This window comes from Cervus canadensis, chromosome 12 (genome assembly GCF_019320065.1).
Source record: "Cervus canadensis isolate Bull #8, Minnesota chromosome 12, ASM1932006v1, whole genome shotgun sequence".
Classification (NCBI taxonomy): domain Eukaryota; kingdom Metazoa; phylum Chordata; class Mammalia; order Artiodactyla; family Cervidae; genus Cervus; species Cervus canadensis.
The window spans coordinates 18,674,682-18,701,125 of NC_057397.1; the positions used below are offsets into that span (position 1 = coordinate 18,674,682).

The 26,444-nt window shown below is 44.5% G+C and overlaps 1 protein-coding gene across 3 annotated transcripts in view; it reads right to left on the bottom strand.

Annotated features, from left to right (window-relative positions):
- Positions 1-26,444, bottom strand: part of PRKDC (protein kinase, DNA-activated, catalytic subunit) — a 126,464-nt gene that overhangs the window by 82,356 nt on the left and 17,664 nt on the right. For all 3 annotated transcript variants that reach the window (XM_043483129.1, XM_043483128.1, XM_043483130.1), the window contains exons 16-29: positions 25,509-25,661; positions 24,057-24,172; positions 23,310-23,469; positions 22,555-22,641; positions 22,054-22,173; positions 21,648-21,807; positions 20,896-21,002; positions 18,872-18,962; positions 18,013-18,176; positions 17,209-17,361; positions 11,691-11,798; positions 9,049-9,275; positions 1,911-2,005; positions 703-802 (exon numbers count right to left, since the gene is read on the bottom strand). In XM_043483129.1, the coding sequence (XP_043339064.1) occupies positions 703-802; positions 1,911-2,005; positions 9,049-9,275; positions 11,691-11,798; positions 17,209-17,361; positions 18,013-18,176; positions 18,872-18,962; positions 20,896-21,002; positions 21,648-21,807; positions 22,054-22,173; positions 22,555-22,641; positions 23,310-23,469; positions 24,057-24,172; positions 25,509-25,661 (1,841 nt within the window). The remainder of the gene's footprint in view (positions 1-702; positions 803-1,910; positions 2,006-9,048; positions 9,276-11,690; positions 11,799-17,208; positions 17,362-18,012; positions 18,177-18,871; positions 18,963-20,895; positions 21,003-21,647; positions 21,808-22,053; positions 22,174-22,554; positions 22,642-23,309; positions 23,470-24,056; positions 24,173-25,508; positions 25,662-26,444) is intronic.

Below are 26,444 nucleotides of genomic sequence, written 5' to 3' on the forward strand. Positions count from 1 at the left end.
AAACTCAGCAGAAAGGCAAATTCTCAGCCCCCTGCAAACCTACGAAGGCCAATTCCAGGGCAGGGCCCAGCGACCCGCACTGTCACCAGACCTCAAAGTAATCCTGCTGCTCACGAGTGAGCATGAGCAACCTGGAGGGATGCCACACCGAGGGTCAGGGAGAATCGATTTTAAAACCACAGAGGGAGAATCAACGTCCAGTCCACAGGCTATGCCTCTGCAGAGTGGAGGCACATGCCAGGGCTCCTCAGGCCCCTGCACAGACCCGGGGGAGGGGGCATGGCACACCCCGACCCTGTCTGAGAATGGGACCCAGCAGGATGGAAATGGGAGTAAAGACAGGAAACTGCTGGGCGATGAGCAAGCCTTGGTTTTGAAGGACTTCATTTCAAAATCCTACTGTTCTAATATTTTGGTTCTTCCATTCCAAACCTACTCCATAGCATCTCAAGCAATTCCACATCAGAGCTGTATTCAGTGCAGACATATCTCGGCTCCAACAGTGACTCTCAAACTGCATCCACCACCCCATCCAAGATTACACCTTAAATGAAGCAATTTTAGACCCAAAGCTTTTAAATGACTTTGGAAAACTGACTCTATACTTTTACAAATTCCTCCCAGATTCCCATGTGTTGACTGAGAATTAGTTTTATGTTGGGGGCGCAGGGGAAGAAAGAGAAAGGAAGCAACATCACCTACCGGGGACAGCGTCGCTTTTTGGCTTTGTTTAAGGAAACATGCTTCTTCTCGATGATGCGCCCCAGGTGGTCGACAGCATCGCAGCACTGCTGAACCGTACCTGCTCTCAACACACAGACATCGCCACGGAGATTCACAGCTGATAGTCATCAACACAGCAGTGCTAGGCTTACTGGCCGAGCTTCGTAATTAAAACAGGTGATTTTATAAAATACAACACTGCATGTCCACAACCAAAACCCGTGTTTAAGAAACTGCAGGTCGGCATGGTGCACACTCAGACAGAGCGACACACCAGCCCCGCCAGCCAGATGCAGCCTCAGTTCCGGGTGGGACATGGGATCCACCAGGCTGGCCAGAGCCCATGCACCCCACTGCAGGCTGTCATCTCAGGGGGGCTCCCTGGCCCTCCTTCTCTGCTGCAGGTTAAACTCTGTTATAGTTGATAATACAGCACTGCAGGAGAAAGGAAGTAAAATGGTGAAATCATCCACAGGCATCTAGGGTGGTGAGGAAAGAGGCCTCACCTGTTACCAAGAAAGCATTTTCTGTCTACACTCTTTACTTGACTGTGATATTTAAGAGTCAAATTTCTCCTATTGAGAAAAGTCACCTGTATATGATGTCAAGATGAAGCAATTTTAATGTAATACTGGCAGGACTGAATTTTAGATGTTTTTACTCATTAGTAGGGCTATCGACATGGAGGACAGCAGGGCTCTGTGTGTCTGTTAAAAACAACAGGCACCTCCCTGGTGAGGGAGGGTGTCTCCACAAGTGAGGGCCACGTCAGCACCCTGGGCTGGACCCCCAGGCAGACTGAGTCAGGGATCGCCAAGAAGTCTTCCAGCTGTCTGCCCTGTGCCAGCCGTGCGTTTCCACCAGCTGAGTCACCACGGCAGCTGGCTGGCTTCACTGGGGCTTCACCGTAAAACTGCCCTGCCTGCCCCGGGCAGGACCCCACATGCCCAGGGTCAACCTGAGTGGCCGCCAGGGGACATGGTGGGTCTTAGGGGTGGGGGTACAGACACCTCTTACATAAACTGGATTAGAGGCTGTGAGGGGCCCGTCCTTGCTTCACTCATCACCCTAAACAGGAGACGAGAGAAGACCGTGCCTCACAAGGGAGTGGCCTTGGCCCCCACCCCGCATGGACGAGCTGAGGAGCTGTGAAGGCCAGCGCACACAGAAAGCCCAAATGGACCTACCCAAAGACCTCTCGTCTGTGTGCGCCAAGGCCAGGCTTTCCATGTACGTGACCAGGGCTTCAAACACAAACTGTTCCACCAGAGCCGCCTCCTCTCTGCAACAGAGAACATGAGTGTCATCTCAGGATCAGAAAACAGCCACGACACAGGGACACAGCAATGCTACTAGAGAGAACACACCTGAACTGAATCTGTCTTTAGAAACGACTCAAATACTTTAAAACGAAAACAACCTAAACCACATCTCAAAGAAAACCTGGCCAAGAACAGACCCAAGAGACACGGGCCCTTTATGACAAGCACCCTCCTCCACCTGTGGACCTGCTCACAGCACATGACCTTGAACCACTGTTCTGACCACACTCCACACATCTCCCCAACATTATATGTAGCAGAAAAGAAGATCTGGTCCTACATTCATTCTTTTAAAGCAACTTCAAAAGCTCTCTACCAATCCAAAAACAAGTCAACACCAGCAGTCATCTCTGGGCCTTTCACCATATGTAACACACGGACCACCACCATCTTTGGATGATCCACTGACAGCAGACCTCCGGGGGCTCAGGGCCCAGGCCAGCCTCCCCCTGGAAAATCTGTTCCTCTTACGCAGGACAGGGAATGATTGTGTACACACTGCCAGGCAGAGGCACGCAGTCTCATGGGCGTTCCAGCTTGTGACCAAGAGCACAGTCACCGCTCCCCACTCTGGGAAGGGGTGTTTTCCCGGAACCACAGTGAGGACCAGGGTGAGGATGAGAGTGAGGGACCAGAGTGAGGACAAGAGTGAGGACCAGAGTGAGGGACCAGAGTGAGGACTAGAGTGGGGGATGAGAGTGAGGGAGCAGAGTGAGGACCAGACTGAGGACCAGAGTGAGGGACCAGACTGAGGACCACAGTGAGGACCAGAGTGAGGGATGAGAGTGAGGACCAGAGTGAGGGATGAGAGTGAGGACAAGAGTGAGGAATGAGAGTGAGGACCAGAGTGAGGGATGAGAGTGAGGAACAGAGTGAGGGATGAGAGTGAGGACCAGAGTGAGGGATGAGAGTGAGGACCAGAGTGAGGGACCAGAGTGAGGACCAGAGTGAGGGATGAGAGTGAGGACCAGAGTGAGGACTAGAGTGGGGGATGAGAGTGAGGGAGCAGAGTGAGGACCAGAGTGAGGACCAGAGTGAGGGACCAGAGTGAGGACCAGAGTGAGGGACCAGAGTGAGGACGAAAGTGAGGGATGAGAGTGAGGGACCAGAATGAGGACCAGTGTGAGGACCAGAGTGAGGACCTGTGTGAAGACAAGACTGAGGGACCAGAGTGAGGGAGCAGAGTAATGACGAGAGTGAGGGACCAGACTGAGGACCAGAGGACCAGAGTAAGGGATGAGAGTGAGGGATGAGATTGAGGACCAGAGTGAGGGATGAGAGTGAGGACCAGAGCGAGGACCAGAGTGAGGAAGAGAGTGAGGGGCCAGAGTGAGGACCAGAGTGAGGGACCAGAGTGAGGCAGCAGAGTGAGGACCAGAGTGAGGACCAGAGTGAGGGACCAGAGTGAGGACCATAAAGTCTTGACAAGTTAAAAAAAAAAAAAATAGTGAGGACCAGTGTGAGGACGAAGAGCGAGGGATAAGAGTGAGGGAGCAGAATGAGGACCAGAGTGAGGGACCAGAGTGAGGACCAGAGTGAGGGACCAGCAGGGCTAGAGGATGGGGGCATCAGGACTAGACTGCACATTGTTGTCTGGTTTGGCAGGAATATTACCCGACTTTTTTTTTTTTATTTGAATCCTGGAAGGGTATCCTAGAAGCCTCTTAGGGTTCCACAGGCCCCATGTCTTCCTCACATACCCCGATTTGACACTGAAAATACAGGCTGTGGGCAAAAGCATGAGGCAGGATGGAACATGGGTGTCAGAGTGGAAGAAGAGGTTCCCCTGAAGAGCATCGTGTGATCAAACTGTCAGAGCTGGAGTCAATCTCAGAGGGCCAGGGTGACTACAGTAGTTTTATCTTAAACAAAAGACAGTAAGACAAGAACCAAATCCATTTAAAGTAGTGAGAAGGGAAATGACAAGACAAATGATACTCTAAAACTGTGCTTCCCAAAGAAAGATCTCCAGAACAGCCCCGGAGCATGCAGGAAGGACGCATCCAAGCCTGTATTCATATCCTCCAACACACGACACCCCCACACAGCTCCCTAGGCATCTTCTCTCAAAGCCGCTTGGAATGCGGCCCAGCAAACCCAGGTATCCGAGAAAGACAGCAACAGGGTAAAGGAAACAAGGTCTCACCAGAACAGGGATGGGAGGGGCGGATGGGGAAGGGAGAGTCACAAATGGGGAAGGGGAGGACATACAGTCAGAGGCAAGTCAGACAAGGCATAGAGAAGGGCTGGACGAATCTTGAGACCCAGGGGGTGCTTCCAGCCTGGCTCTCCTCCAGGACTGCTTCAACTATTTGGGGTCTTTGTGGCTCCGTACACGTATTAGGATTGCTGGTGCTACAGTTCACTCAGTCGTGTCCGACTCTTTGCAACCCCATGAACCACAGCACGCCAGGCCTCCCTGTCCATCACCAACTCCTGGAGTCCACCCAAACCCATGTCCATTGAGTCGATGATGCCATTCAACCATCTCATCCTCTGTTGTCCCCTTCTCCTCCTGCCCCCAATACCTCCCAGCATCAGGGTCTTTTCCAATGAGTCAACTCTTCACATGAGGTGGCCAAAGTATTGGAGTTTCAGCCTCAGCATCAGTCCTTCCAATGAACACCCAGGACTGATTTTCTTCAGGATGGACTGGTTGGATCTCCTTGCAGTCCAAGGGACTCTCAAGAGTCTTCTCCAACACCACAGTTCAAAAGCATCAATTCTTCTGCGCTCAGCTTTCTGTATAGTCCAACTCTCACATCCATACATGACCACTGGAAAAACCATAGCCTTGACTAGACAGACCTTTGTTGACAAAGTAATGTCTCTGCTTTTTAATATGCTGTCCAGGTTGGTCATAACTTTCCTTCCAAGGAGTAAGTGTCTTTTAATTTCATGGGCGCAATCACCATGTGCAGTGATTTTGGAGCCCAGAAAAATAAAGTCAGCCACTGTTTCCCCATCTATTTGCCATGAAGTGATGGGACCAGATGCCATGATCTTAGTTTTCTGAATGTTGAGCTTTAAGCCAGCTTTTTCACTCTCCTCTTTCACTTTCATCAAGAGGCTCTTTAGTTCTTCTTCACTTTCTGTCTTGTTTCTGTGCAAACAGCCATCAGGATTTGGGTAGAGACAGCACTGAGTCTCGCGACTTGTGTGGGAAGTATGGAAATTTTAACAATATTAATTCTTCCAATCCATGAGCACAGAACATCCTTCTATCTATTGGAGTCTTCTTCAATTTCTGTCATCAGTGTTTTACAGTTGTCAGTGTATAGGTCTTTTACCCCCTTGGTTAAATTTATTCCAAGGTATTTTATTCCTTTTGATACAACTGTAAATGAGACTGCTTTCTTAATTTCACTTTCTGATTGTTCATTATGAGTACACAGAAAGGCAACAGATTTTTCTGTACTTATTTTGTATTCCGCAACTTTACTGAGTTTATCAGTTCTAACAATTTTATTGGTGGAGTCTTTAGGGTTCTCTATGCAAACTATCTGGAGAAGGCAATGGCAACCCACTCCAGTACTCTTGCCTGGAAAATCCCATGGACAGAGGAGCCTGGTAGGCTGCAGTCCATGGGGTCACAAAGAGTGAGATACGACTGAGCGACTTCACTTTCACTTTTCACGTTCATGCACTGGAGAAGGAAATGGCAACCCACGCCAGTGTTCTTGCCTGAAGAATCCCAGGGACAGCAGAGCTTGGTGGGCTGCTATTTATGGGGTCGCGCAGAGTCGGACACGACTGAAGTGACTTAGCAGCAGTAGCAGCAGCATGCAAACTATCATGTCATCTGTTGGCTGTCCTGGTAGTCCAGTGGTTCAGAATCTTGAGGTTCCACTGCAGGAGGTGCAGGTCTGATCCCTGACTGGGGAACTAATATCCCACACACCGGGTGGTGTGTCCATATGTTTTAAACACTCTTACGTACAGACAGGTTTCACAACTTAAAAAACTAAAAGGGGAAAAAAAAAACTTATCAAAATACCAAGGGCATTTTTCACAGAACTAGAACAAATAATTTTAAATTTTGTATGGAAATATAAAAGACCCCAAATAGCTGGGACAATCTTGAGAAAGAGTAACAGAGCTATTAGGAATCACATTCCCTGAGTTCAGACTATACTGTACTGTAATCAAAATGGCCTGAGACTGGCACAAAAACAGACAGATAGATAAAGAGAACACAGTAGAGAGCCCAGAAATAAAACCTTCCAGTTATGGTCAGTCAATCTATGACAAAAGAGGCAAGAATACACAATGCAGAAAAGACAGGGTCTTCAACAAGTGCTGTTGGGCAAACTAGACAACTACATATAAAAAATGAAATCAGAACATTCATTCTCTAGCAACATATAAAAAAAAATGAATTAAATACCTATATGTAAGGTCTTTAACAGACTTTAAAGACTGCATATGTGACTGTATATGCAGTCATATGTAAGACTGCAAAACATAAAACTCCTAGAAGAAAATACAGGCAGAATACCCTTTGACATAAACTATAGCAATATTTTCTTGGATCTGTCTCCTAAAGCAAAGGAAATAAAAGCAAAAAGAAACAAATGGGGCCTAATTAAACTTAAGCTCCTGCTCAGCAAAGGAAGACATCAACAAGACAAAATGACAACCTACGAAGCAGGAGAAAACATTTGCAAATGATATGATAAATATGGGGTTAATATACAAAATACACAAACAACTCAGCATCAAAAAACAGTCCATTTAAAATCAGGCAGAAGACCTGAACAGACACTTTACCAAAGGAGACACACAGATGGCCAAAAGGAACACAAAAAGACGATCAACATCGTTAAGCATCTGGGAAATTCAATCAAAACCACAATGACATATCACCTCACACCTGTCAGATAACTATCACCAAAAAGACCAGAAATCACGAGTACTGCTGAGGATGTGGAGAAAGGGAGCCCTTGGGCACTGCTGGTGGGAATGTAAACTAGTGCAGCCACCATGGAAATAGCATGGAAGTTCCTCGAAACTTTAAAACTACATCTACCATACAACCCAGCAATTCCACTCCTGGGCATATACCTGAGAAAACCGTAATTCGATAAGACAAAAGCACCCCAATGTTCACAGCAGCACTAATCACAATAGCCAAGACATAGAAACAACCTAAGTTTCCATTGACAGATAAAAGGATGAACAAGATGTGTATATATACAATGGACTATTACACAGCACAAAAAAGAATGAAATAATGCTATTCACAACTATATGGCTTGACCTAGAGAGTATTATGCTTAGTGAAACAGATTAAAAAAAAAGAGATCAAACACAAATATGGCATAGTATCACTTATATGGGGACTCTAAAAAATAAAACAAACATATTTACATAACAAAACAGAAACAGACTCGCAGATAGAAAGAACCAGTGACTACCAGAGGGAAGGAGGAGGGGCAAAACAGGGGTAGAGGAATTCAAGACACAAAACTGCTATGTATAACACAGATAAGAAACTATGGTATAATGTACAATACAGGAATATAGCCAATATTTTCTCATAACTATAAATGAAGCATAACCTTTAAGAACTGAATCACACTGTACACCTAACATTTTACATCAACTCCACCTCAACTAAAAACTTTAACACTGACTTCAAACTCCTGTCAATTCTCATACAACCATGAACATGCCCCCACATGCAGATACAGACACCCATCAGTCCAGCCATCCATCTTATCTCCACCTACCATCCATCCATCTACAATCTATCTACTTACCACCCACCTACCTCCCCCATCCATCCATCCATCATCTCTCTTATTTTAACAACTGCTCCCTCATCATTATCCAAGTGCCATTTCCTGAGAGAAGCTATTCTGACTAATGAGGTCTGATTATTTGTTATAAGATCCTTTAGTAATCATGTACCACTACTTAATTTCTTCTTTTTCTCTGCATGGCATAGCTCATGGGACCTTGGTTCCCCAACCAGGGGTCAATCCTGAGCCCTCAGCAATGGAAGCATGGATTCCTAACCACTGGGCCACCAGAGAATCCATTATTCTACTACTAAAAGCACTGATTTCAGCTACAAATCTTACCTTTATCTATGTGATTATTACCTGCCTCTCTTTTTTAAATGCCACGTCATGCAACGCTGCATCTTTATACCTCCTGCATCTGGCACGGAGCCTGGCACGTACAGCCTAACTTAGCAACCAGTGCTCAAAGAAGGAACGAGCCAGCACTACCACATCCTTCGGTCAGGGACTACCTTTTCCATGGACCATGAGACAGCCTCCTCCCCAGCGTCCCGGCGCTCAGACCACTCCCCGCACAGCTGCTGGCAGGAGAGCTTCAGGACAAGTCCAACCGTGCTCCCTGCTCCCATGTCTCCCTTCAGATCTTAGCTCTACAGAGAGGCCCATGGCCAGCCTCACTTCACTCCCGTCCGCACCTCAATCCCCACAGCAAGGAAGAGAAAATGTGTCTCCTCAGACCCCCGTCTGTCTCTTATCTCTGCCTGTCTCTCTGACCTGGGCTTGGGCCTTTCCACTCAGCTCGAGTCTAACTCCCAGTGTAACCTACTCACCCTGTGTCAGACTTTGCTTCACATGCTTCACAAGCCTCTCACTACGTCTTTTGTTGCACTTTCCAAACTGTGTATATTAAGCCTGAATGTAGTCCTCAGCACTTTCTGAGCCTCCTCTTGAATGCAAACAGCATTTTAATTCATTATTTACTCCTCAGAAACAGCACAGTGTCCAGAATGTAAGTATTCACTAAGCGCTTGATACACAATTACATGGATGCATAAACAGCAAGTCACTTCACAAAATCACTACTGGAAACCTAAGGACCTTTACACTCTTCCCAGCACAGGACCCTTGAACTCCCTGTAGATATTATCACTCTCCCCACCCCTCCTCACCCCCGACACGGAATTCACGTGCCTGAACTCCCTGTAGATATTATTACTCTCCCCACATCCCCTCACCCCAACAGGGAACTCACACACCTGAACTCCCTATAGATATTATTAAAAGCGAGCGATGCTCCCAGTCTCTTGAAAGCATTGGGGTGAAGTGCAAAGCTGTACAGTCGCTTGAAGAGTGACTTGGTGTTTACTGGACTGTTCTCCTGCTGCTGCGGCGTTGTCTGCTTAATGGACCATTTGAGGAATTCCCGAATACACTGACCACAAAAATCTCTTAAAGTGCTGTCCACGGGGTCCACAATTCCATCCTGAAACAAAGCATAAAGTGACAGCTGAGTACCCTGAACATAACTGGAGTAAGTTATGGGAATGAATTTAGAGCTCAATTCAGGAACAAATAGACACTAGTGAAGAGGCTTCCCAGGAAGCATCTAGACTCTAATAACAAATTCCTTCAACAAAATGAAACTGTCTTTTACACAAACTAAGAAGCTGAAACATTTGTAAGAAAAGAGAGAGAATACTTTAATTATATATTAACAAAGCAGTCTCTCGTTCCTTGAATAAACACAATGGCTGTATCCTGAAACCTTCTGCTGCTGATTCTACCTGTAACAGCACCTGGGATGCTTATCTATTGAGGATGAAGAAAAGACCTGGCAAGTCTCAAGGGAACTGAAATACTACACAAAGAAAAATCTGAGAGATGTGGTTCTGAAAATATAACTTTCTGTCGGAGCACACTCCACAATGGTATGGTCTCTGAAAGTGAAGTGAAAGTTGCTCAGTCATGTCCGACTCTTTGCGACCCCATGGACTATACAGTCCATGGAATTATGAAGGCCAGAATAATGGAGTGGGCAGCCATTCCCTTCTCCAGGGGATCTTCCCAACCCAGGGATTGAACCCAGGTCTGTCATGTTGCAGGCAGATTCTTTGCCAGCTGAGCCACCACCAAAGCCCATGGTCTCTGAACACCTAGAAAACACTGCCTAGGAAACCTGAGTGTTTGTTTCCCTCTTTGATCCATGAAGGAGAAGCTTTAACTTGAGAAAGTACTAAGAAAATGAAATAAGAGGATTCTAACACAACTGGTTCCCTGCCATACACAAAATCTCTGATCGCAGTGCCAGCCAGAGTCAAGGAGGTGATGGTCACACACAGCAGAAATGGCAGAGGTGTGAACGGGAGAGACACATGGGTGCTGGAGCCTGCACCAGCTCTCACCTCCACAACCAGCTCTCATCACCACAATCAGCTCTCACCTCCACAACCAGCTCTCACCTCCACAACCAGCTCTCATCTCCACAACCAGCTCTCACCTCCACAACCAGCTCTCATCACCACAACCAGCTCTCACCTCCACAACCAGCTCTCACCTCCACAACCAGCTCTCACCTCCACAACCAGCTCTCACCTCCACAACCAGCTCTCACCTCCACAACCAGCTCTCATCACCACAACCAGCTCTCACCTCCACAACCAGCTCTCACCGCCACAACCAGCTCTCACCTCCACAACCAGCTCTCACCTCCACAACCAGCTCACATTACATTTCCATTCTCACCCTGACTTAAACTGCCTTCAGTGATCAGCTAACATAGGGACTTTAGAACAGTAGAATAAATTCGTCTGCTTGAAATATGCCACAAGTGAAACTGAATTAACTGGATCTGTCACAGGCAGCTCCACCACCAGACCCTGCTGGAACTAAACCACAGCTGTGCTGATGCCACCGTCCTAACTACAAGTGTTCACTAATGCCCACCACCCAGGTGACCTCCAGTCAGGGGCCTCTGAGCACGAAAGGAATCCTGTGAGTAATAACACACTTGACAGTGATGCCAGGACTGACCTGGGCCAACAGGAATGGATAGCAGTCCTCCACACAATGACACTACTCACTCAACAGAGACAGACACACAGATTCAAAGAAATCAGCTTTCAAAAACACAGAACTAAAGGATGTTCATTTGGACAAACGTGCTATGAGTTCAACTGGGAACTCTGACTTCAAAGTCCGCATATGAGAAAACAAAAGTATGGGTTGATATAATAGGTAAAAATCAGCTAATATGACATTTAAAGAAATGACATGTAGTTATTTGTACAAGTTCAGAAAATGAAGATAAAATAAGTGTGGAACAACAGTAAGGCTTTAGCTGACCACTGCCTTCTGCCTCAGTGAGCAAGAGACCACAGCCCAACAACGCCACCTCCAGCGGCTCAGGACACTTGTATGTAAACGCTGAGCTAAGAATTTTAGGGGTTTTGGGGAACTGAATCTGAATGCAGGAGAAAATGGGACAAGCCCAAACAATTCCTTTTACTCTTAACTATTATACCATAGACATGTTTTTAAAAACAAGAGGATACTGCAACTCTGATAAAAGTCCAGGAACATTCCTGTTCACCCTTTTCACCCTCCAAACACACATACACACACAGTCCCTCAAAGTAGATGAAGTTTGTCACATTTATAGTTATCCTCCCAAAACAAAGCAAAAAATCCGTTTGCATGCAGCTATTTAAAAGTATCACTTAAGATAATAAATATGGCACTATGTTCATTAAATGGTGTCTCACCGATTATCTAAAACAAAAGAAAAAGATGATGGATCTAGTTAGATGCTACATTCTGACACCCTGATGGGCAGCTTAAGGTCCTGAACACTGACCACATAAGCCAGTCAACAGGAATGGCAGGAGGGGATCACACTCACCAGTATTGCCTCCAGCAGGGCGACCGTGTCCTGACTCTCAAACTTCTTGTTGTTGGTGAACCAGTGAATCAGCTGCATGACCAGAGGTTCATACAGCTGCCTCGTCACCTGGAAGAGCAAGACCATCACAATTCATTTCCTTCATGCTGATCTTATAGCAGAGAAAGTTCCATTTCTATGACAGGAACAAAATTAAGCAATGCCACTACTGTGGTTATACCAGTGTCCTTCTCCAGCTAAATCCTGTGACGAACATGATCTAACTTCTCACCTCCTGAGAGGCCTGCAAAAAAAATCACGTGTCCCAGGAGTCATTGTTCCTCTCATAAGTAGGGCAATCAGGGTTGACAGCGAAGACTTCCCACATCCATCCTATTAACCTGGCCCTGAGCGTGCACAGGAGGCAGTCCATTCCCACACCCTCCGCGGACACGCTTCCACACGCATCACAAGAGGCACTGCCCCATCCCCGGCCAGAAGGAGGGAGGCAAGTCTTCATTCAATGGCATCCCAGGTTCTCACCCTAAGCGGCTCAAACGTAGACACAGTCTCTCCAGGACCCAGAGAGCCTGCTGGTCTCTGGGTTTTTACAGTCCAGGCCTGGGGAGAAGCTGCAGTGTCCTTTTGGATCAGAGCAATCTCCTGAGACACATGGTTATGTGGCTAGCCCTCTTTCTCTATGAAGAGTAAACGCTCATAGTCCAAGTGAAGGTAAACATCCCCAGTGTTCAGATCTCTCTCCTCTTGTGTCTTACAGGCTGGCCCCACAGGAGCCCTGAGAAGTCCAGGGACTTTTTACTTCCCCACTGACACTGTGCTCTCGAAGGAAGCACTTGGTATGCACACCACATCAAAACTCACGTGGGTGTCTTGGGGCTCAGGCTAAACAGGTGCTCTTATACCCAGATATTTCTCCCAAAATTATCTTCCTAAACTTGAAACAATTTTAGACTAAAGTAAAAGAGTCTTACCTTTCGGTTTGGAAATTAACCTGGTCTTAAAGGGTTACTTTTTTGTTTCCAAAAAAATTATTTTGTATTCATAGTACATAAATTATATATATGTACACACATATTCCTTAGAGAAAATGTAGAAAACCATCCATCTATAACCCTACATCCAATGTAGGGTTTGAATGCAACCACTGTTAATATTCAAAATCACTGTTAACGTGATATACTTCTACACTTAAATACATGAATATACACGAGTGTAAAATTACACACTTTTGTAACCACCTTTTTTTCTCTTATCTGAATCCTTTTCACATAAACACATAGGCTGTATCTGTATGTTCAGAGGCCCAGCATCTCCTGTATGGACACAGCAGGACCTATTGCTAGAAACACAGGTAGTTCAGAAGTGTGACTGCCACATGCACACCACTCTGAACGCCTCTCTGGATGAGCAAGGCATCCACACTCCCTCCTGTCAGGACCACAGGCCCCTTCCCTACAGGCCTGGCAACACTCAGTTCAGTTCAGTTCAGTCGCTCAGTTGTGGCCAACTCTTTGCAATCCCACGGACTGCAATACGCCAGGCTTCCCTGCCATCACCAACTCCCTGAGCTTGCTCAAATCCATGTCCATCGAGTCAGTGATGTCATCCAACCATCTCATCCTCTGTCATCCCCTTATCCTCCTGCCTTCAATCTTTCCTAGCATCAGGGTCTTTTCCAATGAGTCAGTTCTTCACATCAGGTGTCCAAATTATTGGAGCTTCAGCTTCAGCATCAGTCCTTCCAACGACTTTTCAGGACTGATTCCCTTTAGGATGGACAGGTTGGATCTCCTTGCAGCCCAAGGGACTCTCAAGAGTCCTCCAACACCACAGTTCAAAAGCATCAATTCTTCAATGCCCAACTTTCTTTATAGTCCAACTCTCACATCCATACATGACTACTGGAAAAACCATAGGTTTGACTAGAAAGACCTTTGTTAGCAAAGTAATGTCTCTGTTTTTTAATATGCTGTCTAGGTTGGTCATAACTTTTCTTCCAAGGAGCAAGCATCCTTCAATTTCATGGCTGTAGTCACCATCTGCAGTGACTGGAGTGCAAGAAAATAAAGTCTATCACTGTTTCCATTGTTTCCCCATTATTTGCCATGAAGTGATGGGACCAGATGCCATGATCTTAGTTTTTTGAATGTTGAGTTTTAAGCCAGCTTTTTCACTCTCCTCTTTCACTTTCATCAAGAGGCTTTTTAGTTCCTCTTCACTTTCTACCATAAGGGTGGTGTCATTTGCATATCTGAAGTTATTGATATTTCTCCTGGCAATCGTGATTCCAGCTTGTTTCATCCAGCCCAGCATTTCACATGATGTACTCTGCATATAAGTTAAATAAGAAGGGTGACAATATACAGCTTTGACATACTCCTTTCCCGATTTGGAACCAGTCTGCTCTTCCATGTCCAGTTCTAACTAACTGTTGCTCTTGACCTGCATACAGATTTCTCAGGAGGCAGGTAAGGTAGTCTGGCATTCCCATCTCTTGAAGAATTTTCCACAGTTTGTTGTGATCCACACAGTCAAAGGCTTTGGCGTAATCAATAAAGCAACACTAAACACTGGCAAAACTAAACACTGCCAATTTTTAAATTATTTGACAATGGCTACAAAAAATATAATTTTGAATTTCCTCATTTACTAAAAGATTGAATATTTAAAATGTATTTAGTTGGCCACATGTATTTCTTTGTTCATGACCTTCCCATTTTTGTTCTTTATCCATTTGTCTATTTTAAAATCTTACATTCTTTAGCACAAAATGGCAAAAAAAAAATTTCCACTTTATACTGTTGTTCAGTTCCCAAATCATGTTCAACTCTTCGTGACCCCATGGACTGCAGCATGCCAGGCTTCTCTGTCTCTTACTATCTCCTGGAATTTGCTCAAATTCATGTCCATTGAGTCAATGATGCCATCCAACCATCTTGTCCTCTTTTCACCCTCTTCTTCTCTCTTCAATCTTTCCCAGCATCAGGATCTTTTCCAATGAGTCAGTTCTTCTCAACAGGTAGCCAAAGTATTGGAGCTTCCAATATCAGTCCTTCCAATGAGTATTCAGGGTTGATTTCCTTTAGGATTGACTGGCTTGATCTCCTTGCTGTCCAAGAGACTCTCCCACGTTAAATACACATATGTCAAAATTGTGGGTTTTGTGTCATTCAGTAGTTTTAAACACTAATCAAGTCAATATACTATTAATTTTCTTCCACGTATCTGCCTTCAAATCTTGTATGAAAATCTCCCTTTCTACACAACTTTACAGAAAGACACCTACAAGGTAATAATAAAGTCCACAAGAGTAGCAGAACTGAATTTTAAATAAAAGAAGTTCTTAACACTGTGACCCTACTTCTTCTATAAAACAAAATTTATACATATGTTTATGAGAATGTGTTTTACTAAGATCTCAGAGAAGCTTCCCAGGTTTTCTGCAGAGGATGACATGCCTTTTCCTGGGGAGTGATGGGGGGTGGGGAGTGATGGTGGGGAATTTACTTTTAGCAGCCTATGTTTCTATATTAATATATTTTACCAGTGAAAAAGACCATCCCTATCCAAAGATTCACACAGGCTATAATTCACTACATTTCTCTATCATATCTCCAGTTTGTTTTTCCTTCTGTATCTTTTTAATCTGAAATTAATCTTTCATATGTTAATAACTCTAAAAGAATACACTAAACGATCCATTTCTCACTGACCCAGGAAACCCGTTTTATGTGCACACAGGGGCCCACACACCCACTGCCAGACAGCCCCACTGACACCCGTGCAGTAGTCCCACCACTATACTCAGGGTCTTCCTCCTGACGTCTGCGAGGGCAGGACTCCCTCCAGGACTTGATCCATCCACAAGTTTCATGGTTAGGCTCGAGCAATTATTCTTTCAGACTGTTTTTCATGTTCAAAATGAAATACTTTTGGGATTTTTGCTGGAAGGATACCAAACTTACTGAAGGATTTGAGGGAGATTCAGCCTTTTTTCAATATTGATCCTTTTATCTTGCCATGCCGTGCTATTTGCGGGACCCTAGTTTCCTGACCAGGTGTCAAACCTGGGCTCCACTGGTGCACTCCATCAGTAAATGCCAAGCTGTAACCACTAGACCACCTGGAAATCCCCTTAGTGCTGGTTCTTCAGGCACACATCACATTCATTTTATATTCATAAAATACATGTGTGACTGGCATGTTAAAGTTTATTCCTAGACATTTTGTTTAATTTATTTATTATGACCACACCATGAGGTCTGCAGGAGCTCAGTTCTCTGCCCAGGGACTGACCTGCACCATAGTACTGAAAGCCCGGAATCCATCCATGAGGCCACCAGGGAACTCCCCCTAGATGCTTCACTATATTCTTTGATGCTGTTGTGAACGGCATACTGTAGACATATTTTCCAAGGGGTCAATACTAAAATATGAGCTATATTAAAACACTGATATATGACAGTCCTATTTTGTAATTCATCAGCTTTCTCCTTCATTGATTCTTAGATTTATCGGTTGACACTCTGGGCATTCCAGGGTTTTTGCAAACTATATTCAAAATAATAACTTCTTTTTTTCTTTCTCTGACATCCCTGCCCTCAGGGACCACGTGGCCTGATGAGAGACCCAGACACCAACCCCTGCAAATAAATTCCTAGACACACGTGAAGCCGTTCTGAGAACGGGCTACCCACAGGCCCTGCTCTGGGTGTGGACTCACGTTTCATCACATCTCAACCTTGGCCCAGAGGCAGCACAGTGCTTCAAGGCTGGGGGCGACCCAACTGTGTCATTCAGGTTAACTCTCTTCCTCATTTTTTTTTCTCTTCCTCATTTCAAAGGCAAAAGTAAAGTACTCCCAGCTTACCAACACAAATACCTTTCTGGCCTATGTGGAGAGAATCACCACTAATGAAACCTACTTCTGTGGTAAATTTCTAGATTTACCCCCAAATTCTATTTAATCATAGTGCATGTTACCGCACTGCTGGATTGTACTGGTTCACATATATTTCAAGGGATTTTCCATCTATATTTATAAGTGGGTTTTTCATTTTCTTTTTTATGTGTGAACCCTCTATAGCTTCACAAAATAAAGTGAAAACGTGAATGTTTTCTGTGTCCCAACAGCAAAGGCTGTGTCCCTGTTCACAAAGCCACAAGGAAGGGGTGACCTGCCGGTATCTCCAAGCCCCCCGACTGCTGGCCATGGCTACCCCCTCCGCCCTTGTGAAAGACCATGAGCGCCGACGTAACAGGGTCAAGAGCACACACGGCCTCAGGTGCCACAGTGGTGACTCTTCCCAAACCCTGTGGCGCATGTTTAGGGACTGCGGGTACTTTGACAAGTCCCAAGTCCCAGGTCCTATCCAGAGGTGGGAAGGCAGTGCCACGCAGCAGGTTTCAAGGATGTTAACAGTCACCCCAACATGCAACAAGCTGAGATGATCATCGGGCCCGATGCGACATTTTTCCAAATTCTGTAACTGTTTCAAATTCATGATCATGCACTGACCTGATCTACGTCACACGCCAGTCGCAGAAGCACAGGAAACGTGCGCTTATAGAGCTGGTACATGGGTGGGGGGCCCTGGCCACCGTCAGGCATCTGAGTGGCTTTTCCCAGCATAAACATAACCACGCTGTGCAGAAGTTCACAGGCCGCAACCTGAAACAGGCCAGGGGTCCAACAAAGGTCAAGAGCGTTTTGAAATGCTACAGAATGCAGCCCATTAAAAAGGAAAACCTGTGCAGCAGATAACTATCCCACCCATATATGAACTAACGTTAAGCAACACTTCCTGTCGTATAAGATTAACGCTTCTGTTCACTCTGCTCTGGAGCCAAGAGTTGAGAACTGAGATGTAAAAGATCCAGACACCGGGACTAACACGTTCATAAGAGACACAGTCCCACGGTGCCATATCACAGAACACTGCTCCATCTGTGAGCACGCTTTAACTGCTACTTCTAGGAAATCTATTTTTAATGAACAAAATGTGGAAATGTACAAATTAATATAAAAAACTTGAGATCATCCGTTTTGAATCTCCCAAGTTAAATAGAGAATCAAGCACAGACTAAAAAATCACTTTTCAACACACCACGCACTGTGTTTTCTACTATGAAGAATTCTAGTACGTTAAGGTTTTATCATCTATTCAGATTCCTTAGGTTTAATGTCCATTGTCCAAGGATACCGACTTCTGATAACTGAGTAGCTTCCCCATCACTAAGCTGGGGAAAACACACAGGCCATGAAACATAACACGTCCCCTAAGGAGCGCATGGCTGACCACGGCGAGCGACCAGAAAGCACCTTGGTGTGTCTGTCGCCGGCCGAGAGCGCCAGCTCTGTGACGCGTGGCAGGAACAGGTCCAGGTGAACGACGGGCTTCATGTCCACGAAGGGCACTGCGAAGCTGAGCCTCCTCTCTCGGTCCCAAGCCACACAGCCCCGGGCCCGCGCCTCAGGGGACGCCGCTGCGGGAGAGATGCCGGTCAGTCCCTCCCCGCCTCACCAGGCCAGCCCTGGTCCACCCCCTCCTGCTCTGTTCATCACCCACATGACAGCAGCGTCAGAAACCACCACACTTTGTTTCTAATCTGACTGAAAGTCAAATTATTTTTAAACAAGTCTAATAGTCTGGAATGTATTTCAATTTCAGTTGTTACTCTTCTGTGAAAAAATGATAAACGAAGAATACTTTCATTAAATAGATCCTCTTTATAACACATGGTTTTCTAATAGATGTTCTAACCGCTGAAATGCCAAAATCACCAGTACATTTAGGATGAAATTTTAAAACTAAAAATACAAATTTTTACTCATCAAAAAACACTAATTCTGATCAAAAACAACCTAAAAATATCCAAACATTAAGAATATTCGTATTCAAAAAGATAACTCTGAATTCCTGACACGATGTTTAACATAAAGGCCTATCCAGCCAGACTCTGCTTAAAAAATGAACAAATGCCAGATCCTGAAGAGAGGAACCCACAGGCTTCAGGGCATGGCTGAAGCGTTCACTCCATTAGGCAAAATACGGTTCTTCAAAATCTTACTTGAAAGACATAAATGGCACACGGGAGCAAGTATCAGAAGACACCATGACCTGTGTGCAGCTGAGGGGCCCACATGTCTCAGGGGTTGAGTTACTTTCAGGAAACGTCACCTGTTAGCAGGTTTTTGTTGATCTGTCCCCCGAGACGGCCAAGTACTTGCACTACTCGAACCCGTGTTTCTTCTAAGGACAGTGCTTCATTCTGCAAATGTGGTGACGAGAAACAACCTTGAGCTCAAACAAAGACCCTCTCTACCGCTGATGCCCTCAATGTCTCCTTATAGTCCTCCACGGCACTGCCATCATTTTACTGCAAAGTCATGAAAAGAAGCCACAATTCTTCCACTTTTGCAGCCAATGTCCATTTTCTAGGTCAGCAGTTCCTGTTTTGGGGGTCCTGATACCCTTAAAAAGTACTAAGGATTCCCACAGAGCTTCTGTTAATGCGGGTCATATTCACCAGTATTTATCTTGTTAAAACTTAGCTTTCCTAGTGGCTCAGACAGTAAAGAATCTGCCTGCAATGAGGGAGACCCAGGTTTAATCCCTGGGTCGGGACAATCCCCTGGTAGAGGGCATGGCAACCCACTCCAGTATTCTTGCCTGGAAAATCCCCTGGACAGTGTAGCCTGCTGGGCTACAGTCCATGGGGTTGTAAAAAGTCAGCATGACTCAGCGACTAACACTTTCACTTTTCACTATTTAAATACTTATCATTTTATTTAAAAACACTGAACCCATGACATGTTAACAAATGACATACTTTTAGGAAAATTAACGATATATTCCAAATAAACAACCTCAGGCAAGTGGTGCTGTTCACATTTTGCGTCTGTGACAGACTTCTGGGCTGTGACTAGAAAAGGGAGGAGGATTTCACAGTTTTTCTAGGTAACTAGGGTTTTCTTTGATACTACTCCAAAACTGAAGCAGTAAAGGTTAGTTACAATGTGGAGTGTGAGCCCACATCAGGGAAGTTTATGCAGTCTATTATAGTACAGTCCTCCGGCTTATCTTACACTCAGTTTAGGAACACAATGTACTGCTCATCGGGAGATACTGGCTCACTGGCAATAAAGATTCTCAGATGTGCTCCTGAAGTGATAGGCCCGCTCTCTATTCCAGAGAAAACATCGGCCAGACACTGAACAGCCAGGAGTCCATTGCCATGCCTCCAGCAACAGTGATGCTCATGCGGGAGGCGGATGCTCAATGCTCCCTGATGACAACCACCAGCGCTCCTGCCCCAGCACATGGGATGGTACACCGTGTGCGCTCAAGGTATGAGGCTTCGTGAAGCTTGAAGGGACCAACAGCACCACCCACCATTGCACAGTGCAAACATCACGCGTGAAAACAGTTCTGGCCTCACACTCTGGGACCCTAGGGCCTTTGCCTGTAAAGAAACGTGCAAAACTAGAGATATTGTCAAGAAACTTTATCTTCCTTTACCTCAGTGTGATAAAATAATTTAAAACCTTTAGACACCACTTCTAGTTTCATTCAAGTCTCCCAATCAAAAGCTGTCAAGAGAGTAGCCCCCGCTCACCACAAGTAGAGAAAAGCCCTTGCAGCAACAAAGACCCAGCACAGTGAAAAATAAGTAAAAATTTAAAAAAGAAATAAATGAATTTCTGATGCTATAACAAAAACCGTCAAAAATAATGAAATCAGAGGAAACTTCCTGAAAGCTTGCAATACCAGTTCTAAATATTAAGTTACACCAACTCAAGTTTCTCTATTTGCATCATTTTTATCTGTTACATTATGTGCCACATCTAAAAAAAACTGGTCTCAAGAAATTATCACTGGGAAAAAAACATAAATACTGCCATGAACTAAACTCAACAAAATAACCTATTTCAGATTTAGTCAGTAAATGAGGCAATCTTATACATCCATATCAGTGTGGCAACTGCTTATTCCAAACAAAAAAAACAAGATCAAGACAATAACACAGTTTACATGCTAACACGGTTTACATTTTTATCATTAAACATATACTGAAACTATTTTCATACTGTACCCAAATTTATATGTAACAATGATATTTTAAATGAAGATTTTTACTACTCACGAGCATCAGAATCTGATCTCTCACTATTTAAGGTAAAGAAAATACAAGGGTCTCTTACAGATGAAATATTCTTTGTCCGTTTCAGATGCTTTAACACGTCTTTAGTAAATCCTTTCTGAACAGCCCGAGAAAGTGCCGACACTTCCCAGTTACTCCGGGTCTCATCTGACAAGGGTAAACAGAAGTCAATTTTAAACACCACTCATTCTTTTAGTTAATAAACACAAGAGGGAAGACACTCTACCATACAGAGACATTAAAATTCTAATTTAAAGTATGATCAAAAATGAAATTTCTAGACAAAAATATTAATAGTGGTTGCCTCAGTTTTAAACACCACTACCAATTAAAAGAAACAACTTCTTGGAGGGACTTCCTTGGTGGTTCAGTGGCTAGGACTCTGCACTCCCAATGCAGTGCTAAATCAGTCATATTTGAAAAACCAATAAAAATCAGGTGAAATTAGGTCAAAATATAACTTTACTACTAGATTTTATCATAGTTTTAATCAGTGTTTATTAAATAAGAGTTTCTTTACAAGACAATAAATTAGAATCTATAAGAAGTTCAAGATGTTTAAGAGTCCTTCCCCTTGAAGATTTTATAAATTTTGTTAGAATATACATGAGTAAGTAACCTATAAGTAGTTTTAATACCTCAGTTATACTTATATCCAATTATATTGAAATGAGTTGGAAAGATTAGAAAAATACCAACCAAACATATTTTGAATGCAAAATATGTAGAAATACCAACACATGTATTACATTACCATTTTAAGATACATATCAAAGCTCTTCTATACCTTACCTGATAAAGCTGAAGTTTTCAGATATCCATCAAGGCTAGGCAGAATATCCTTATAATAGGGTTGAATTACATGTTTGCAGATATAAACTGACCATTCTTCCAGGGCATTCAGGCCAGCTTCTGCCAGTGGGGCATAGCTCAGGCCCAGTTTAAAAGCCATCTGTACATGAGAATAAATGAGGTAATGAACACCAGGAACTTAGTACTGAGAGAGGATTTCTTAAACGACAAGTCTTTCCTCTGTCAGAACCATGTGGGCTGGAGAGAAGGGGCACTGAAGCCCCTTCAGGAAGGCCCGACCACGCGGGATGCTGGCGGGGGGTGGGGATGGGGGTTCTGACATGTGAGTGCAGCCAAGGCTGCCACGTTTCTCAGGGACCACAACCCCCACGAGTGATAAGCCCACCTGCAACGCGGGGACGTAGGCTCTGACATCAAGTGCGATGATGTCATGTGGAAGGGATAGGACAAAGGTCAAACAGGAGGCCAGGAGTTCATCTTTGTACTGCTTCATCTTAACTGACACCTCGGCAGGAAAGACAAGGTTAGTGCCATGCACCTGAACAAAGCCTTCAGTTCCTCCATCGACTACGAGACATCTGATTTGCAAATACGAAAAATTATCACGTAGCCTTTGACATGGCCATGTTCATTTAAAAATTAAGTACTTATCTCCAGCAAAAGATCATGTGTTGAGTACTTAATTCTCATCTAATGGAAAAGCTAAAGAATCTATGAACTCAGAGTCATCAACACTAAAATCACTGTGAGAAACCTCAAAGGACTTTGGAAGCGCAGTGACTTTCTCTGCCAGTGTTTTCAAACCCTCCATACCCAAGTGGATTAAGCAACCCATTTCATCTTTAAATAATATATGATAAGACTGGATAAATGTTTTGAAAGTTACCTCTTTACCGAATTTTGCAAACAAAGCAAAGCAAGAATGCTTCTCTGGATCCTCAGGAGATGGTTTCTGACTCTTTGGACCAACACCCTGTCAGATAAAACAGGCAGAGAGCTCAGGGAAGGGTAACCAGATAGTCCCATGTCCTAATCTGGCGGTTCCCACTGGTCCCGGTGAGAGGACCCATTCTCATTCTGCTGAGGTCTCAGGAAGAGAGAAAGACACTTCAGGCAGAGGCTCATGAGGAAGCACATGTGAGGTGGGAGGGGGACGGCTGGCCAGGAGCCAGGGGCCCAAGTCCACTCCTCATGCCGGTCATCTGACATGCACGCCTGTGAGCTGAGACAGCTGCTCACGACTAAAGCCCCTGGACACTGATGCGGCCACTCTCCAACCTCAGGAGCCACCAGATCCCCCGGCAGCCTGGGCACAGCTGCTGAGCCATGGCGCAGAGGCTCTGAGGACATGAGTCTGGAAAGGGCATCAGTGATGCTGCAGGTGGGTCCTGGCGCCATGCACATATCAGAACCTCTATACAGTTCACATCATCAGCCAGATGCTCGCCAGTCAGATCGGAAAATGTTTCCCATTAAACTTTTAAACAGCGCCATCCAACTGCCACTCACATCAGTTTTTCAAACTACAAATAATAAAAGTAGACTGCAAGATGCTGTACATCATATTTTAGAATGTATTTATACACACTCATGCAATTTAAAATACACAGGAATATTCACTGTCCCTCAAAAAACACCTACCTCAAAATACTTTATTTTCTTGGCATTTCTCACAGCAAGAGAAAGCAATTTGTAGAAACCACTAATGAGTGGCAACCGTGTAGATTGCAGAATTAACTGATATGAGAAGGAATGTACCCATGGCCCAAAAAATTCTACATGTTTCTCAGGAAGAATCTCCCTGTAAAAACAAATTTAAAGCTTAACACAGAAATCCTCATCATATACTATTTTCACTCCACTTTGAAATTATATGTGACATAATCAAAACAAAATCATCATCTGTGATTCCATTATACACCATTTGCAGGTGTATCTGTACTCCTTACTTTCTCTGCTATGCTATGTTCTGTGCTCAGTCACCCACTCATGTCTAGTTCCTTGCAACCCCGTGGACTGTAGCCCGTCAGGCTCCTCTGTCCATGGGATTCTCCAGGCAAGAACACTGGAGTAGGTTGCCATTTCCTTCCCAGGGGATCTTCCCGACCCAAGGATCAAACCCGTGTCTCCCTCATAGACAGACAGATTCTTTACTGTCTGAGCCACCAGGGAAGCCCCCTTATTGTCCTTACTTGAAGATCTTTTAAATACAATTTTTTTAAAAAGATAAACATCAACAGCTATTAGATCTATTTTAAAATTTCATATAAGCTATTTTAGATTCGAAGTCCTACTATTTCATTTCTTATATCTGCATAAGTGGTTCTCCTATGTCACAGCAAACAATTGATAGTATCTACTCTTAAGTACACAGAACTTAATGAATACCTGCAGAACTCCACCAGGTTGACGAAAGCGGAGAAGTCTTTGGGTTTCGCAGGATGCAGGTTAGCAGTTGGATCTGAGGTCGGGATCACCCAAATGCCAGCAGCTTTGTTTTCATCCTTAAAAATCAGTTGCACCAAAAACATGGTACCATTCAGTCATTCAACAAATGACTCAGCAAGTGACCCACAGACATGGGTGAGGCTTTGAGCAAGGAATGCAACAGTGAGGAGGCAGAGACGGGCCCAAAGCTCACAGTCAGATAAAAATGACAGAACCCTCAGAATATGCTACTTGGGAGGCAAGGAACGGGATAAGGAGGAATAAAGATCGTGGTGGGGGGCGAGCACAACTTCTCACAGGAGCCACAGTGCCCAGACAGATGCAGAATCTCAAAACACAGAGAGTAATCAGTAGTGACAAGATTTCAAAATGAGAAAGAGACGACCAGTCACTACTGTTAGGTAAAACATAAATATAAACACGTTCAATTTGTATTTCAGACCCAGGTGAAAATGTCAAACAGGCAGGAAGGAGGGCAAGGCTGGAGACCAGACATGTCCCAGGAAACACCAACAGAGATGACGGTGATCCGGGGTGGGATGCAGGGGAGCAGAGACACAGAGACTAGGACGGGTGCTCTGCATGCAGACTGTGGCCGATCATCTCAGTGAGTCCCTCTGGGCATGTCTGCTAATGAAATTATTTTAGACGTGAATAAATAAAAAGCCTGAAGAGCGACAGCCCAGCCCTCAATGGCCCTGACAACCAGCGCAAAAACTTGGCCCTGACGAGTGCAGCCAAGGCCAGGGCCAACCTTTGGACCCCTGACCACACGGCCTCAGCCACGGAAGCCAGCATGCAAACTTGATTCCAGGAACCACTGGGCTCAGAAACAAACTGCCTTAGATGACAGTCTCACGTCCTGAGTGTCCTGTTACTAGGTCTCCTCAGAGTGGACAGCAGCTCCAAGCTGGCAACCTCACGCCCAGTCTGATCTTTGAGCCCAGCCAGAAAAATGGTGCAGAAATGTGGGACGGGTGGCCTTTCCTGCCCTCCCTTCTACTGTCTCCAGAGCCTGGAGTCCCCCTGGCTATAAATCAGAGGAGCACCAGGGTGCCCAGACCCACTGCAAAAAGCCGCCTCTACACAAAATGAGACTAGTCCCTACTGTTGCTAAGCCAAGAATCGTAGCCCTCTGAAAAACTTTTTCCAAAAAGTTGCTTTAACTTATTAAACATATAAATTACTTCTTGAACAATCTAATACAGAATATATTCTGCACATTGGGCAATTCAAATATCAAGAGAAAAGTATCAATGACACATATTAATGCTGATAAACCAATTTCCTGCCATCTTCTACAAATGTTAAGATTTGCTCCTGAATACTGCAGCAAGCGGACAGAGCTGGTACAAAAATGATACAAAATTGCTACTGACAACATCTTCTAACCTCTTGTTCCCCAACATTCTGCTTTTCCAGTGTAAGGTCCAGTTTTTCAACAATCTTCAAAACTGATTTTACAAATTCATCATATAGCAAACGATTCAGACTTTGAAGGGAGAAATTCACAAAGACAAATGCTTCATCTGCTAAGAGAGAATCCTGAAAATAAAGAAAATAAATTTCAAAATGCTGCACAAAACAGTATCAGTACGAGTATTAAATCAGCATTATGACACATCAAGATGTACATGTGTAATTAGGTTTTATGGAAACACTTGTGTGAACTAGAGCAGACTTACCTCTAAGTTTTCAAGCCGTAAAATACAGACACCATTCTAATTATTAGGACAATACCATTTCAGTCTGACATGACTTACACAGTCATGTTACACCCACAAACAGTAGTGAGTGAGAAGGTTTAGGCCAATCTTGTCCAAGTATCTACCCCACTAATATGTGTGTGTGCGTGTGAGAGAGAGAGAGAGTGAGAGACAGAGAGAGAGAGAAAGATGCCTCCTTGATGGCTCAGTGGTAAAGAATCTGCCTACCAATGCAGGGGATGTCAGAGATATGGTTTCAATCCCTGATAAGATCCCCTGGAGGAAGACATGGCAACCCACTCCAGTGTTCTTGCCTGGAGGATCCCATGGACAGAGGAGACTGGTAGGTTACAGTCCATGGAGTTGCAAAGAGCTGGACACGACTGAGGGACTGAGAATATACACAAGCAGTGTGTGTATACACACATCTATACATATATACACATGTTCTGTATGTCTATATGCAAATGCACATGCATGCATGTATATACATGTGCACATGTAAATACACATGTACTCACATACACATGCATACACAGATATGTATAAATATATATCTATCCTCAGAAGGGACTGAAAAGCACTATAGTCTATTATTTCTTTCAAAGTGAAATATTCTACC